Here is a 16,523-nt window from a genome sequence, read left to right as displayed (position 1 = left end):
CTCATCACCATTATGTTGTATACCTAGAATTAACACCATCGTAATGTCAATTATATCTCAATTTAAAAAGCAATATGGTGTTAAAGATTGGAATAAAGATTATTGGAGATTGTAAAAAAAGTGTAAATATTAACAATAGTGAAGGACTTCCTACAATAGTCAGCTCATCTATAGTTTAGGAGATAATCAGCTGAGTCTTGGCTTTGAATTCTCCCGGTTATGAGTTCCAATGTCTCTTCTCCTCAAAACTTGCTAAACCACTCTTTCTCCAACTTCCTTTTTCCTTCCTGAAGTCATCAATATGATTTTCAGTGCCTCCCTTTTCACAAGCCACTGAAATGAGGAAGACGGAGATAAAAGGTCACTACAAAGTCCTTGTCCTCAGATAGCTTACAGAAAGAGTGGAAATCTAGGACAGGTTCATACAAATCCTACTTCTTCACTTTACTCTCTGTGAATCCTGGGAAGTGAGTCAAAGCCCCTACCTCCATTTTCACACTGTGCACGGCTGGTGACCTTGCTTTAGGAGGAACCTCATGAAGAGGTGTTTGCGGTGCTGGGCTGCGAAGGAGGGAGAATTACCATCCTTCCCTCTGTCTTCTTCTCCTTACCCCTTCCCTCCATCTCTGGTCCTTCCCATTTCCTCTCATCTTACATGGTCTCAGCCTGTTTTCCATTTGGACATTTCTTGGGTTTCACTGAAGTTCCACGATCAATGACAAGGCTACATATAAATGCATTACACCTTTCCGTTTGGTAGATTATCGTGAAATTATTAAGGAGATTCAGTGAGCAGTTAGGATCTTACCTGTTTTAGTTGGAAGAGTAGCAGCTGTCCTTCATAAGGCATCTGCACCCTATGTGTAAATGGGACCATAAAACATTAGGGGGGTGGATCTATCTGGAGTCAGTGAACGACATCTTGGGGTGCTTTATTTCACCTGTCACAAACACTGCAATGACAGTAAACCCTAAGATACACTGTCAAGTAAAAGCGAAAAGCACCAGAAACAGCCACACAATTACAAATCCACAGGCATATAACCTGTCCTTTAGTTATGCAAGTGACCAGGTGAAGCTCAGAGAGTTTGGCGATGTGTGCAGGGTCACAGAAACGGGAAGCTTAAGTGCCACTCATCCATCCTTCCTAACTCAATTCAGAATCTCTACCTGGAGAACTTTCTAAGGTAAATGCCATCAAACTGGCTCTCCCCAAGGCCCTCCCCTACCCCCCTCTACATCTCTGGGAGTGCTCGTCTGAGTCTCTCTTTCCAGAGTTCTTATCTCAGAGCACTGTAATTGTTTACTTGGCCTCTCCCAAACTCAACTATGAACTTATTCAAGTTAGGGATTGTGGCTTTTATCTGTGTTCTTAGCACCTCGCACGGATGCCTGGCACTAGAAGGTGCTCAGCAAGTCTGAGTGGAATGAATGGACGTGATTTTTCTGACCTAAATTTAGAGTTCTGTCCTTGACCACTGTGCTGATTCCCCTGGAGCAATGTTTCTCAAAAAAGGGGTCTGTAGAAGAATGACAGAATTGTGTGGGATGCTTGGTTAAAGAAGCATATTTCGGGTTTTACTTCAGTGCTAGAGAGAGGTTGGAACTTTGGGGTGTAGCACCTGGAGAGCTTAAGAACCTCACATGATTCTAATGAGGACCAAAGTTTGAAAAATTGTCCGTTTCTTTGGAGGGCTGGCTTGGAAGAGAGAGTGGAGATAGCCACCTACCTGACAAGCTTTCAAAGTGTTTGGTGTGGGGCTTATTGTGCAGGGATGGGGGGAAGGGGCTAATTTTGTTGGCAAAGGGGCTCATTTTTAAAGAGACACTTCTTTCTGGGCATTTACCGACTTAGCTTTTGTTTGGGCTGCCCAGTACTGTTCAGAGTGACCGCTAAGGGGCAGCAGAGTATGAGGGAAAAAAATGAGAGCGCCCTAAAAGAGAATGGAGACCTTACTTTTGAAATAGTTCCGTAAGAAGGACATGGCGTTTAGCCATCAGAAAGAATGAAATCTTGCCATTTGCAACAACATGGATGGAGCTAGGGTGTATGATGCTAAGCAAAATAAATCAGTCAGAGAAAGACAAATACCGTATGATTTCACTCATATGTTGAATTTAAGAAACAAAACAGATGAACACATGGGAAGAAAAAAAAGAAAGAGAGGGGAACAAACCACAAGAGACTCTTAATGATAGAGATTGGATTGAGAGTTGATAGAAGAGGTAGGTGGGGGGTGGGCTAAATAGGTGATAGGTGCTAAGAAGGGCACTTGTTATGATGAGCCTGGATATTATATGTAAGTGATGAATTGCTAAGTTCTAGTCCTGATACCAATATTACACTATATGTTAAATAACTAGAATTTAAATAAAAATTTGAAAAAAAAAAACATGCCAAGAGGTAATGAGTTAATATGCCCCATTCCCCTTCACATTTTTACCTATTATTTTGGGGATCCAATTTTCAAGCATAATAATTTATATTACTATTAAGTATATGATTTCTAGATTATAAATTAAATCCTCTCAAACCAAGAATATAGTGTTTAGAAACACAGTTTTTTCTTAAAATCAAAGAAACTGTCTCAACTGAAGATATATTTGACACCGATAAGTCAAGAAACGGAAATTTTTTTAATGGCTGAAAAAAAACCCTGTAATATCATTTGAACTATGTGATGGAAAATATTGCATCAATAAGATTTTGGTCCAGAGAGAATCTAATAATGGAAATTTCATCATTATACCTAATTTGTTCCATGCTCTACAAAATAAATCTAGCATCTTGGAAAATTTTATTCAGGCCATAATGTGGAATTGTAAAGTCACTCACTGACTTGTAATTTTATGGTGTTATAGTGACTCTCAGTAGATGTCTGACACATAGTATATTCATAAAAAGTAATCATTCCCTTAGCACCGTCAGTTTCCTCAGTGATTGATGATGACATATGATGGTCCCCAATAACACTTGCTAGCCTTTTGCTTCTACACAAATCTGTCCATTTGTCCAGTGGACAAGTCCCAGGTTGTTTGTCCATAGGTATCTCAGCTTAAGCAAACCCCGCTTGAAAATCCCCGCCCCTCCCCAATTCCTACCCCAACTTTCTCCTCTGTGGGTAATCTAAGCCCCAAAGCAAGCAATCACCCTGGAATTCTCATTTTTTCTCATTCTCATTTCTCATTTTAAGTGGTTTTATGGAGAAATTCAACTAATTAGAAAGGTTTAGGGTAGGCAGGAGATCTCTAGGAAGATTCTTGAGCTCCAAAAACTACCAGGCATAAAAGGAGATTGGGGGGGGAGGGGCGCCTGGGTGGCTCAGCTGGTTATGCATCTGACTCTTGATTTCAGCTGAGGTCATGATCTCACGGTCATGAGATCAAGCCCCCAAATCTCTAGGAAGGCTGGAGAACCAGATTCAGAGATGAACCAGAGGAAGATTCCTCTGCAGGAATTTTCTTTCTCAGCTGGCCTCTGCCACCCTATTAATGGAACAACATTATCGCCTGCTCTTTGGACTCTACTGCAGCTGCTGTGAAGAACCTCTTATCTGAGTTCTGAATGGATATGTGCATTCACCCTTTGGGCATTGGTGTAGGGAGAGGGTCATAACACAGGTAGGTGTTGATTTCCCCTAGCTTGGTATTGTCACAATAGGAAGAATATTTGAATACTGGGCATTCAAATTAATACATGTCGCCTACAGTCAACATTCTCTTTTCCCCATACTTACATTTTCAAGTGCTTCATTTTCTCTTCACATAGTATTCCTTATATAACCCCACACACATTCACCTCTTACCCAAGTGGCAACTCGGTCCTCTTAATTATTACTTCCAGCTCCAAGTTTATGATTTCTGGATGGTATACAATCCTCTCTCAATGTCCAATAGCTTACAGAGTAAATTATAAAGTTAAACACCACTAATACACCCTATGTAAAGTAGTGAGATAGAAGGAGATAAAAGAAATGAAAAAGGGAATTATACTATACATGTTTTAAAATTAAGATACTGGGAACATTATGTTAAGTGAAATAATCCCCTTTTCTACAATTGATCATGGGGTTGTAGTTGACATATGTATTTTTTTTCCCACCACTGATTTCGTCTTCCTTTGCCTTCAGCCAGTACCTTAGCTGTTAGGTTTATTTACTCAGTGGGGGTGCTTCATTTCTGAGAAAATCGAGCCTTTAGAAATCCTACCTTTATTTGACTAAGTTATTTCTTTAACCTTTGCCACTGGTCAAGAGTTCCAGCCATATCACTTACTGTGCTCACTACACAGGACAGCCCAGGGTTACTGTTTTACTGTTGCAGGAGCAAATATCCTAACCTCCTTTTTTTTTTTTTTTAGGTTTATTTATTTATTTTTGAGAGAGAGAGAGAGAGAGAGAGAGAGAGTGCAAGCAGGGGAGGGGCAGAGAGAGAGGTAGAGAGAGAATCCCAAGCCGACTCCATCCACACTGTCAGCATGGTGTCTGACGTGGGGCTCGATCTCATGACCGTGAGATCATGACCTGAGCCAAAATCAAGAGTCAGATGCTTAACCAGCTGAGCCACCCAGGCACCCCCCTAATCCCCTTTTATGCCTGGTAGCTTTCAGAGCCCAAAATGACCAGATAACAATCTCAGCTTTGAATTAAATGATTACTCACATTTGTTGAAATTAATATGGAAGGATTCTTCTATTGAATGATACATCTCCAAGCTCTCAAGGGCCACAGTGATTATTATGGGAAGAAGCAATTTTCAAGTGGATGGTCATGGAAGTACCTCTCACATCAGGTGCTTGATAACAAGATGGACACTTAGGCTCAAGTTTACCTAGTTTCTTAGGTAAAAACTAAGAAACCCTGGTGATTTCTTTTCTCTACTTCACAGTTACATAACTAACTTTGCTTTTGTAATTTTGTATTCTTTTTCTAAAGGAAGATCCTGTCCATGAATGTTCCATCTACCTCTTAACATCTTTGCACCTCATTTCTGCTTTATTCATGCATTCTTTCCTAATGTCTCAATTTTTAAATATTAAAATGACATTTGGTTGAATTCTGGCAATTGCTAATGGCTTTCACTATATGGTCACTGAATATACCTACAATGCCTAGGTTCCTTACATGAAATTCTGGTTCTGTTGGTGTAGGATTATATTCTGGGCACCCAAAAAACCACTTCAAAGTCAATTTTGGGTAGAAGCACAATTACCATTTCCCTTTTTCTGGTTTCCTAAGTTCCTCCATGATTCACAGCCCTGCCTCTCAGATGGGGCAAACTATTCCTCCCTATTCTACAACCGTAGCCACTCAGATAGACTCATTTTATGTTCTCTGTTGTTCACAGAGAAATCATGAAGTTACAGAAATACGAGTGAAGATGTGAAGCGTTGTGCTTCGGGGGTGTAAAAGGTAGCATTATGTTAAAATGAGATGCATCTCAAGGCTTTCTGCACTTACAGTGGCGGTGTGAACAGGAGAGGTTGGTTCACTCAGGCAGGACACCAGAACCACTGCTGGTATGGAGGTTTTCTATGGGCAAGGTGGTGGGGGGTTGAGAGTGGCTTGCACATAATGATGAATAAAAAGGAAGCTACTAAAGGTCCAAGTTTTCAAAATTGTGTTTTGCAAAAGAAAGTTTTTATTTGGAAATAATTTTAAACCCGCAGAGAAGTTGTGCAAAGTTGGACAAAGCACACTTACGTACTCTTTATCTGGGTTCACCTAGGAAAATTTTGCCCTGTTTGCTTTGACATTTGCTCTCTCTCCATCTTTGTCAATATGAGAATATAATTTTCTTCCTGAACCATCTCAGAGTAAGTTGTATACATCATGGCCCATTAGCCCTAAACATCTCAGTAATTTAATACTGACACAATACTTTTACCATCTACCACTCATATTTCCATTTTGTCGATTGGCCCAGTAATACATTCCATTCTAAAACCACACATTTCCTTTAGTTGTCTAGCCCTTCAGTCTTCTTTATTCTGGAAAGGTTCTTCAGTCTTTTATGACACAAACATTTTTGAAGACTATAACCTTCCCTCCTCCTGCCTTTCAAAAATAGAATGTTTCTCAACTTGGTATTATCTGAAATTTCTTCATGATTAGATTCTGGTTATGCATTCCTGACTGGAATACCATATACATCTTATCGTGTGCCTCTCAGAATATCTCTCCAGAGGTATATGTGGCCATGTCCTCCTCAATCAAAATCATTAGTGATGTTGATTTGATTACCCAGTCAAGGTTTTATTTGATTGCTTCACTGGATAGCTACTATTTTTATTTCTCTTGCAACTAATAAGGAGTCAGTAGGAGATGACATTTTATACCATATAAATACCAGATTCTCATCAAAATTCTTCTCCCCAATTCTAAGATTTAGCATCAATAGATGATTCTTGCTTTAGTCAATATTAATGTGATGCTTCCAAAATTATGATGTTCCAGCTCTAGCACTTTCTCTATGTCAGCTGTGCTTGGTATTCTACTGTAAGGAAGAGCCCTTCTTAATCTATCTATCTATCTATCTATCATCTATCTATCTATCTATCTATCTATCTATCTATCTATCTAATCTATCTATCATTAGCATGGTTTTATAGATTCCCTTTCCCCACACAATACACCCATTTACAACCTTTTATTCTCCCTCATTATTTTGGCACGCAAATTATCCAAATTTGACTAGTGGGAATCTATTCAAGTTAGCAACAGTGTCTTTATAAAATGCCAACATTAAAAAAAATCTCTGTCTTAGTTTCTGATATAAAAATATATTCCAGTTTATTCCTATACCTTCCCTGTCCCATCACTTGGATGAACCATGTTTTTTTGAAGCTCTATTTCATTTTACTGGTGACAAGTATTAAGCACAAAGATGTGGGTCTTAGGAGTACTCGTTACTTCTCAAGGGTCTTTGCTTCTATGGAAGGACACATTTTAAGACCTTCTATAGGACTGAAATCTGTTATTCTAAGGTCCGAGTATGAAGACCTGAAGAAGGGCTCAGGGTTTTTTTTTTTTTGTTTTTTTTTTTTTGTTTTTTGTTTTGCACAGTAGAAGCATTACTTGGACACCAATGAAATGGCGGGGGGGGGGTTGGTTAAAGGTTGGGGAGGATATTATCTTTTACATAGACACTCAGACTTTCAGGTAGGGCATCATCTATGGTGGCAGTGGTAAAATTCCTTTAGTCAGACTGAGAATAAAATAAGAGATCTAGTAGACTTTATCAGGATAGCTGAGGAGGAAGAAGAAAATACAGAGCATGTCAAATGGAGATTTTATTGGGTAGACTAACTTGTGAGTACATGGATGCACTCAAGTGGGGAATCCCAGGAGTAAAGATGGGACATAGATTTATGCCATCAAACCAGTGAGGGCCTAAATAAAGCATTAAACTGAGAAATAAAAGGAAAAATGAATTGACTTAAAACACCCAGAATGGCAAAGCCTGAAAACACCATGGGTGTATACCCCCGCCTCCCACACCCCCCACACCGACATACCCCTGTACACAAACACTTAAAATTTACAGACTAGTGAATTCTACTACCTGGAGAGTATAGATAAGTAGATAAAAGGTATACACACCTATATGTATGCATATAGCTTTTTCTTTTTTTTTTTTTAATTTTTTTAACCTTTATTGATTTTTGAGACAGAGAAAGAGAGCATGAATGGGGGAGGTTCAGAGAGAGATGGAGACACAGAATCTGAAACAGGCTCCAGGTTCCATGCTCTGAGCTGTCAGCACAGAGCCCGATGTGGGGCTCAAACTCACGGACTGTGAGATCATGACCTGAGCCGAAGTCGGACGCTCAACCGACTGAGCCACCCAGGCGCCCCATGCATATAGCTTTTTCTAGGATCCTTCACTTTCAACAGAGGTCAGACCTATGATATGGGATACATGGCAATACAAATACTCCACTCTCTAGTTCAAACATTAAGATTTAGATGCAAGATTATACCTTTTCATGATGAAATAAAGTAAAAATTAATTATTCACTGTTATTTGGTGAGATCTGCAAACTGTTTTAAGACTGTGTGTCTCAGGATTAAAAGAAAAACTCTCAGATACCTAAAGAAAGAAACTTATTCTCTATTTGAACTTTGGGTAACTTTGCTTGAATCCATTCCTGCCAGAGACGTGACTAATCTACAAATTAGATCCAGTGTACTCCAGGGAGTGCCTACTTCTCTGTGCTAGTTTTACAACTATACTATTTTTTTTTTTTTTAAGAATGGAGAGGTGAAGGTCTAGAGGAATTATTGTTTACTTTAATCAATCTTATCATCTAGGGGAATTATTGTTTATTTCAAACAATCTTATCGAATTTAGACATCTGACACTAGCTATTAGCCTGGAAAATACTTACACACAAATTATATTAGTATCACTTTCTAAGAATAGTTCTGCAAATCATCTCAAGCTGTCCAAACCATGAGCAAATAAAAAAGAAAAAAAAAAAAAACCACACCCAAACTCTGAAAATATAAGCAATAGAAGAAGCGTGTTACCTAAGTAAGTTACCAAGCTATTATGAACAAATGTTTCCTCGGTCTTCACATGCTATACTATAGGGATTTTGAGGTCATAATTTGAAGACATAATTTATTTTTCCCTTCTTGAAAAAATGGAGTATAGCTTGTCATTACTGCTGAAGTAGCTACTCAGGGGAGATAACTTAGTGAATATAACTCAACCTTTGGTAGCCTAATTATTTCTCAACTCAGGTGGTTACAGGTGAACTTTCCAAAGGTAAAGTCACACAAAAAAGGGGATTTTTCTAATGATGAGCCAATTACATTTTAATATATATTAATCTATTATTATCTGATCTCAATCTAATACCTAAGATGTACATATATATCGTTGGACTAAATGTATTGCCAATTATTTATTTTATACTATACTTGACTATAATTTAATGGCTTTCTGAAACAAGTTCCCACTCTAAATATATTAAAAACATGGGGATACTTTTTAGAAAGATCAAGGGGTGGTAGTTAACATGCCAAAAAAAAAAAAAAGGTAGAAAATTACTAGCCTCCATTTTAACTGGATATTTCCCCCCTCCTAGACACTCTTGAAATTAACCTCTTCTTGTTTTAAATCGTTTAAATAGGGAATTTGACAACTTTAAAGTAATTCGAACCACAGGGCAATGGTGAACAATTCCGCCCAAGCTGCAGCTGTGGAACTTTGCTATGAGAATGTGAATGGATCCTGCATTAAAACCTCGTACTCACCGGGTCCTCGAGCAATTCTGTACACAGTCCTTGGTTTGGGGGCTGTGCTGGCCATGTTTGGAAACTTACTGGTTATTATTGCTATCCTTCACTTCAAACAGCTGCACACACCTACAAACTTTCTGATCGTGTCCCTGGCCTGCGCTGACTTCTTGGTGGGGGTGACTGTCATGCCCTTCAGCACAGTGAGGTCTGTGGAGAGCTGCTGGTACTTCGGGGAGAGTTACTGTAAATTTCATACATGTTTTGATACTTCCTTCTGTTTTGCCTCTTTATTTCATTTATGCTGTATCTCCGTTGATAGATATATTGCTGTAACTGATCCTCTGACTTATCCAACCAAGTTTACTGTCTTGGTATCAGGCATATGCATTGTTCTCTCTTGGTTCTTTTCCATCACCTATAGTTTTTCCATCTTCTACACTGGGGCCAATGAGGAAGGAATCGAGGACTTGGTTGTTGCTCTCACCTGTGTAGGAGGGTGTCAGGCGCCACTGAATCAAAATTGGGTTCTACTTTGTTTCCTTCTATTCTTTATACCCACTGTCGCCATGGTGTTTATATATGGTAAGATCTTTTTGGTGGCCAAACATCAGGCTAGGAAGATAGAAAGTTCAGCCAGCCATGCTCAGTCTTCCTCAGAGAGTTACAAAGAACGGGTAGCAAAGAGAGAGAGAAAAGCTGCTAAAACATTGGGTATTGCTATGACAGCATTTCTTGTCTCTTGGCTGCCATACATTATTGATGCCGTGATTGATGCTTACATGAATTTTATAACTCCTCCTTATGTTTATGAGATTTTAGTGTGGTGTGTTTATTACAACTCAGCTATGAATCCCTTGATATATGCTTTCTTTTACCCATGGTTTCGGAAGGCAATAAAACTTATCATAAGTGGTAAAGTCTTAAGGAGAGATTCGTCAACAATCAATTTGTTTTCTGAAGAAGCAGATATAGAGTGACAAGATGGCTGCAGGGATTTGGAAACTAACATGGAATTAAGGTCAAGTGTGAAATTAAGCACTTCAATCAAGAGAGGCAAGTGTAATCATCTGCCAAGTGGGAGGATATTATATTCAACATTTAGTTGTTCTAAAGCATTTGTTGTCCTTATGTACTTCAGCATTTTTTTTTTGAATTTAGTTATAGACCAAAAAAAAAAAAAATCCTGATTACTTCCTATTTAGTATTCTTAGTTTTCCTCTAGGGGTTTCTAATTTCTATGGTAATTTCTAACATCTTCTCTGAATTTCCTACTTGTTTCTTCAAACAATTTGAAGCTTTGTAGTTTCTCCCACATTCATTACCAATGTTCAGTTGTCCAAAAAACAGAGAAGCAAAAGAAGAGTTTCTGCCTAACTTGTAAGTTAGATGCTTTAGGGACAAAAATCTTTTTTTTTTTCTTTTAAAGTTTATTTATTATTTACTGAGAGAGAGAGAGAGAGAGAGAGAGAGAGAGAGAGCTGGGAAGGGGCAGAGATAAAAAGGAGAGAGAATCTCAATCAGGCTCCACGCTGTGAGAGGGGAGCCCCATGCAGGACTGATGACCTGAGCTGAAACCGAGTCGGATGCTTAACCCACTGAGCCACCCAGGCACCCTGGGGCCAAAATCCTCTTTAAAATATACTTTGTTTGAAAAGTAAATACAAGATTAAAATTCTTGGAACTTTTTTTAGTCTAAAAGGACTTTGTAGAGAGTTGAAATATGGAACTTCCTAGTCACTGAACATTGTGCAAAAAACCCTGGAACTCCTGTGTTTTCTGAACCCTGACAGTGCTTTGTCTCCATTTCACAGAGGCTGCCTTCACAAAAAGCGTGTGTGATGATTATGTGATTACACACTACATCTTACTTTTGGGTAACATAATTTATTACAATCAAAAAGCAGGTGAACAAAAAGATGGTTTCTGGACTTCTTGTTTAGAAATTTGGAGTAAAATATGTATAATTTTCACATTCACAAATGTGTGACTTTTGAGTCCTTTCTTTGCACCAGACACTGTATTTGACATTGGAAATATAAAGCTGAGTGACCCAAATATAACCAAGTATTATTTTGGAATAGCTAACACCCAAACTGGCATTATACACTTTAGGAAGAGCTCCAGTTTTCTCATATGATAGCTTGTCTTAGCCACATGAATTTTTAAAAATATATGTTTATTTATTTTTGAGAAAGAGAGGGAGACAGAGAGAGACAGAGACAGAGTGCGAGTGGGGGAGGGGCAGAGAGAGAGGGAGACACAGAATCCGAAGCAGGCTCCAGGCTCCGAGCTGTCAGCCCAGAGGCTGACGGGGGACTCGGACCCACGAACAGTGAGATCATTACCTGAGCTGAGGTCGGACGCTTAACTGACTGAGCCACCCAGATGCCCCTTAGCCACATGAATTTTAATTCATTTTAACTAAAAGAATATGCGTTGACTATTTTAAGGTAGAGTTAAAATTTGAAAGAAACTAATAATAGGGTGATTCGTCTTCTCAAATCTTTGATTCACAGCCTTAAATCTTTGCTTATTTTCACAGACTGTTCTGTACAAATCTGTTTTATGAAATGAAAAGAAGAGATAGCTAAGTAAATAGAGGTACATAAACTTTACATGTTACAGATTTTGTAAATAAATTTGTTTGGAAATATTTTATATGAAATTAAGCTGTTTCATATTGGCATGTTAATATCTTTCAGACAGAGCTCAGAGAATTTGGGGGGAAGTTAAAGATAACTTAAAGAGGATGAAAGGAATATGAATGAATGCCTTTGTAGCATAGTACCTGTTTGTGATTGAGACGGTAAAGTCAAGGAACAGGTGTATTGACCACCTTTCAAAGGCTCACAGCTCAGGTGCCCCGCCCTCATTCCTTCCCTTTGATGGTGAGTCAGGAATGTTGTCTTCATAGAAACGTGTCCTTCTCTCAAGTACAAGTGTAAACTTACACTGACACTCATAAGCAATAAGAAAAATCAATCAGGGAGGCTTAAAAATATATACTAGACTTCTGGTCACTCGCACTATGTAGAGTGTAATCTTTAGATAAAATTGCAGAAATTCTGTCCAGTGATGTTTTGAAGCTGTTGTACATATCGGTAAATGGAGAATAATACTTGAAATGTGCTCTCTCGTTTATTTTTCTATTCTTCTTGTAGGAAGCTTTTTTATAAAAAAATAATACTGGCTTATTTTCCCCCAAACGAACTAGACCATTGCTATAGCATCAGTCCCCTCCTCTATACCTCAATTATTTATACAAGTAAGCTATTAATTTCTTGGCTAGCTGCATACCAAACGGCATCAGGGCCATAGATCCATTCGAAACAAGACACATTGGAGATGGGAAACAGGCTTTATTCTGCAAGACTGTCCTCAGAGTAAAACCTGACCTTGACACTTGTTCCTGAGCTGCATCTCTTAATCCTAATGAGCTCTGGTTCCCAAGTTGTCTGCTTCATCCAACGGGAGGCAGCAGAACTCTTGCAAAGAACTAATTAGACCACTTATGCCCCATGTTGTAGGGCACATAAATACAATGTATGTACTACTACTTAAAATATGTGTTTATTTTTAATTCATAAACTAAAAATTCACATAAAAGCCTTACTGAATTCATTATAGCTTTTGTCCACATGTATTTTTCTCAATTTAGTAAATCCTGAAAGTACAGCTGCTACATTGTATAAAGTTTTGTATAATTAAAAAAAGAAAAAGTTGAAATGGAGAGCTCAGACACTGAAAGTCACAGAACAATAGCTGTGGTTCAGGTGATCATCAATTGGGACATCAGGAATAAATGAGGAAATGCCGTGACAACAGTGCCCAGTTGCCCTGCTGGCTCTCTGAAAGCACCTAGTCCTGGTCTATGCTGTCTTTGTAATGTGTTATTGATCGATTATTCACAGCCCTGCCACTTACTGATAAAGTTGCCCTAAACCCACCCAACATAATATTTTCTGATTAGAAATCAGAATTCATGCAGGAATAACTGCAGGGTTCTGTGGAATGAACCACTTAGCTGGTTCAGAAAATGACGTAAGGTCAAAATAAACCCTTCATGGAGAATAACTTCTCTAGGTGTATTCATAAGAGTCAAGGAAGGCAGAAATTTAAAAATCCGAATCAAAAACTACATACATCTACATAAATAAAAGGACATGTGTATAAACTGCTTACCTTGCTTTCCTATTATGTGGATTATGAGGAGTATTTGTTTTTCTTGCTACTATTAGTCATAGGAATAATTAATGAGGAAACCAGCTCTGCAGAAATTATATGCACTAAATGCTGGAGCTACGTATTTAGACCTCTGTCTGTCAGCCTTCAAAGCCATTGATTTCCTACCATTGTGACCCAGCCAGAAAAACCAACAATATTTCTCAGAAATGAAAACGCATGAACTATCTTCCCAAGCATTGCTTGGGTGCTGACATATTTATTGCGTTCAAACACGCACACACACACACACACACACACACACACCCCAAATGTAAAGATAAGCCCTCAACTATGTCTCATGCCAAAGGACAAATTTCATTAGCTTCTGAGGTCTGTACTAAGCTAAGGAGTATAGACCATTTCAAAGGTAAGAATGGATAAGATCCTTGTTATAACTCATCCTGGTTGCATTTATGGGACAGGCAAATTCCACTTGAGTCCCCAGCCTGCCCTGCCTCTACTTTCTACCATCTCCTAGGAGCTCCCTTTCACTGCTGGCTGGGAACAACTATTTGTGCTGTGTCCTTTCCCACCAGTAATTTGAGCTCCTAAGCAATAACCATTGGCTAAGTTAATTTAATTGTTCATATTCGAGCATTCACAATAAAACATACTATTCTCAGAGTTTCCCTTTTGAGTGGATGAAGGCCCAAGAGACACTTTAGGGGACATTCAGAGAGAAGTACTTTAAAAAAGAATAAAATGCTAATGAAGAGTGAAGTTCAGGTAGAATAACTTTTTGGTGTCCTTCAATTAATATAATTAGTCAAAACAAAAGTCTTCCTATTGAGAAGATTTTCATCCCTGGGCCAACGCAAGTCTGTAAGGCCACTGCTGTCTATTTTTGGTTTGCACCCACAGACTGAGACAGCTTATCCATAAACCATGCTAGCTCTTTTCATCCTCTTCAGTTTGCTGAAATGTGAGACGGAAGGGACACTGGTGCAACTGTGGTGGGTGACATGGGCTCCAGTCTCATGCTGTCCGGCTTTGCTCAGTCTTGGTTCCAGGTGTATAGTTTCCATTTCACCAAGAATTTGCCAGACCCACCCAACTTTATGACTTTGAAGATTCAAGAAGACCTACATAATCATGGCTAGTAAGACACAGATGATCACTTGGTATCACAATGTCAAGTGTCCCATCACTATTTGGCCTCTATAGCACCCAAAGAGCCATCTTTCAAAAGGTGTTTTATCCTTCGCTGTAAATAGCATAGCCTTGCTCAGAACCCCAGAGGAATGCATTATATTTCTCCCACTGATAACTTCCATAAAATCTAAACTGCATTTTTTTTTTTTTACCATTATGAACACCTCTAGCACCACTAGGCCACTAAATTGCATGGCAATTAACTGTAGCCCAGACCCAGACTCCAATCCCTATACAAATCCGGCAGACTTTTTTGTTACTCAGTATATGGAGCCGAACAGTATTCCTAAGGGTGGAATAAGTTGTTTTGGATCCCGAAGTGGTCTACCAGGTAATGTGCTTCCTTCTTTGCCATAGAAAACACAAGATTGTGCGTTGTCCAATCCGAACCTAACCCATCATCTTTCCTCACCAAATGTCGTCTTTCTTCTACACACTGTATCTTTCCTGTTGGCAAGTTAAAAATCTGGGAGTCATCCGTGTTTCCTGCCTCCATCATACATCCCTGGGGCCCTACATTCTTTCAGCCTTTCAATTGTGTGTTTCACATTTTTGGAAGGCAGGGAGGCAAAGTTACCGAATTAGAGTGGGATGGAATCGAGTCAGGTTTGAGAATATAAAGAGAAGATAAGATAGTATCACCGAGAGGAATTTGGTGGATGATCAGTTGAATAATTGTTTTCATGTCACACCTTTAATATCTGTTCTGTTCTTATTCCAATATATTTTATTTATTTATTTATCTATTTATCTATTTATTTACTTTTGAGACAGAGAGAGCAAGTGGGGGAGGGACAGAGAGAGAAGGAGAGAGAGAATCCCACAGAGGCTCTGTGCTGTCGGTGTGGAACCTGAGCTCCATCCCAACCAAGTGTGAGATCGTGACCTAGACCAAAACCATGAGTCAAACTCTCAACAAACTGAGCCACGCAGGAGTCCCCCAATATACTATATCTTAAGTGACAGATCATATTTGTGTTTTTCAAGTCTTAAATATATTGTCGTGGAGGACAGAAGTGTTTAGCACTTCTTATTTGCCTTATAAGATCAAAGGAAGCTTATTTCCTCAGACCCGAAATCTTTTTATGTAGCTTTCAGTATCTTCAATTTCCTACTTGAGCTCCCTAAATTCCTGTTAATATTGCAAGGGCAACGTCTGTGTCAGGAAAGGCTGCTACTATTGGAACTCCCTGGCTCTCAGCTCCTGCACCTTCCCATCTGGCAGTTTCACTGTCACCCCCGTTGGATTTTCTTTGCTTCATCATTTAATTGCTACTGCAGAGCTCATTTAATCTCTGAAATGAAATAGGCAGGGCCCTTCTTTGGGCTCATGAACAGCCCAGTGGCACAGAACTCTGCTATTGGGGTTTGATGCCTGTTTTTGTCATCTTGAAATGTTTAAAAATTTTATCTTTGACTTGGAGTTTGTATGTAAAGTCCTAAGACACAACAGAGCATGCATGGGGGGCTTGGAACCCTCAAAACACATTACATGCGATTATCCTGCATTATACAACTTCCCCTGCTCCCTTGGACTTGTTCTCGGCCACCTGTCCCCCAGCCCCTCCACCACCGGCACCTTCAACTTGGTCCAGCCTCCCCTTCCTCACCCTGACCTACTAAGACTGCCCTCTTGGAGGACCGGATACAGGGCAGAGAGGGCTGAAGCAAGATGGTGCTCCATGGTCTTAGGGTAAGTCATGGCGGTTGTTATCCCATCCAGGCTGGTAGGTCCACAGCGCATTAGAAGGGTGCTACAGCAAGTGCAATCCTTTTACCCACCCTCAGCCCACGTTTTGAGTGGGGCCCAATGTGGAGGTTACAATCCCGAGGGTGTCAGCAATCTGCCTTTGGTTGAGGTGGCAGGCCCAGGGGAAGGGCAGATGCCTTCCTCGGCTT

General features: G+C 39.4%; 1 protein-coding gene across 1 annotated transcript; it reads left to right on the top strand.

Moving 5' to 3' along the window:
- Positions 1 to 8,892: 8,892 nt before the first annotated feature.
- On the top strand, positions 8,893 to 10,379 carry TAAR9 (trace amine associated receptor 9). Its single transcript, XM_047102601.1, has one exon. The coding sequence runs from the start codon at positions 9,179 to 9,181 to the stop codon at positions 10,223 to 10,225; it is 1,047 nt and encodes a 348-aa protein (XP_046958557.1). The 5' UTR covers positions 8,893 to 9,178; the 3' UTR covers positions 10,226 to 10,379.
- Positions 10,380 to 16,523: the final 6,144 nt, after the last annotated feature.

The sequence above is a fragment of the Lynx rufus genome, unplaced genomic scaffold (assembly GCF_022079265.1).
Source record: "Lynx rufus isolate CCGP_SWC_20201006 ecotype Redwood Valley unplaced genomic scaffold, mLynRuf1.p SCAF_6, whole genome shotgun sequence".
In the NCBI taxonomy this organism is placed as follows: domain Eukaryota; kingdom Metazoa; phylum Chordata; class Mammalia; order Carnivora; family Felidae; genus Lynx; species Lynx rufus.
This window is presented reverse-complemented; position numbering and strand designations above follow the sequence as displayed.

Excerpts from the sequence above, each read along its gene's own strand:
- TAAR9 (XM_047102601.1), top strand. The coding sequence starts at position 9,179 with ATGGTGAACAATTCCGCCCAAGCTGCAGCTGTGGAACTTTGCTATGAG.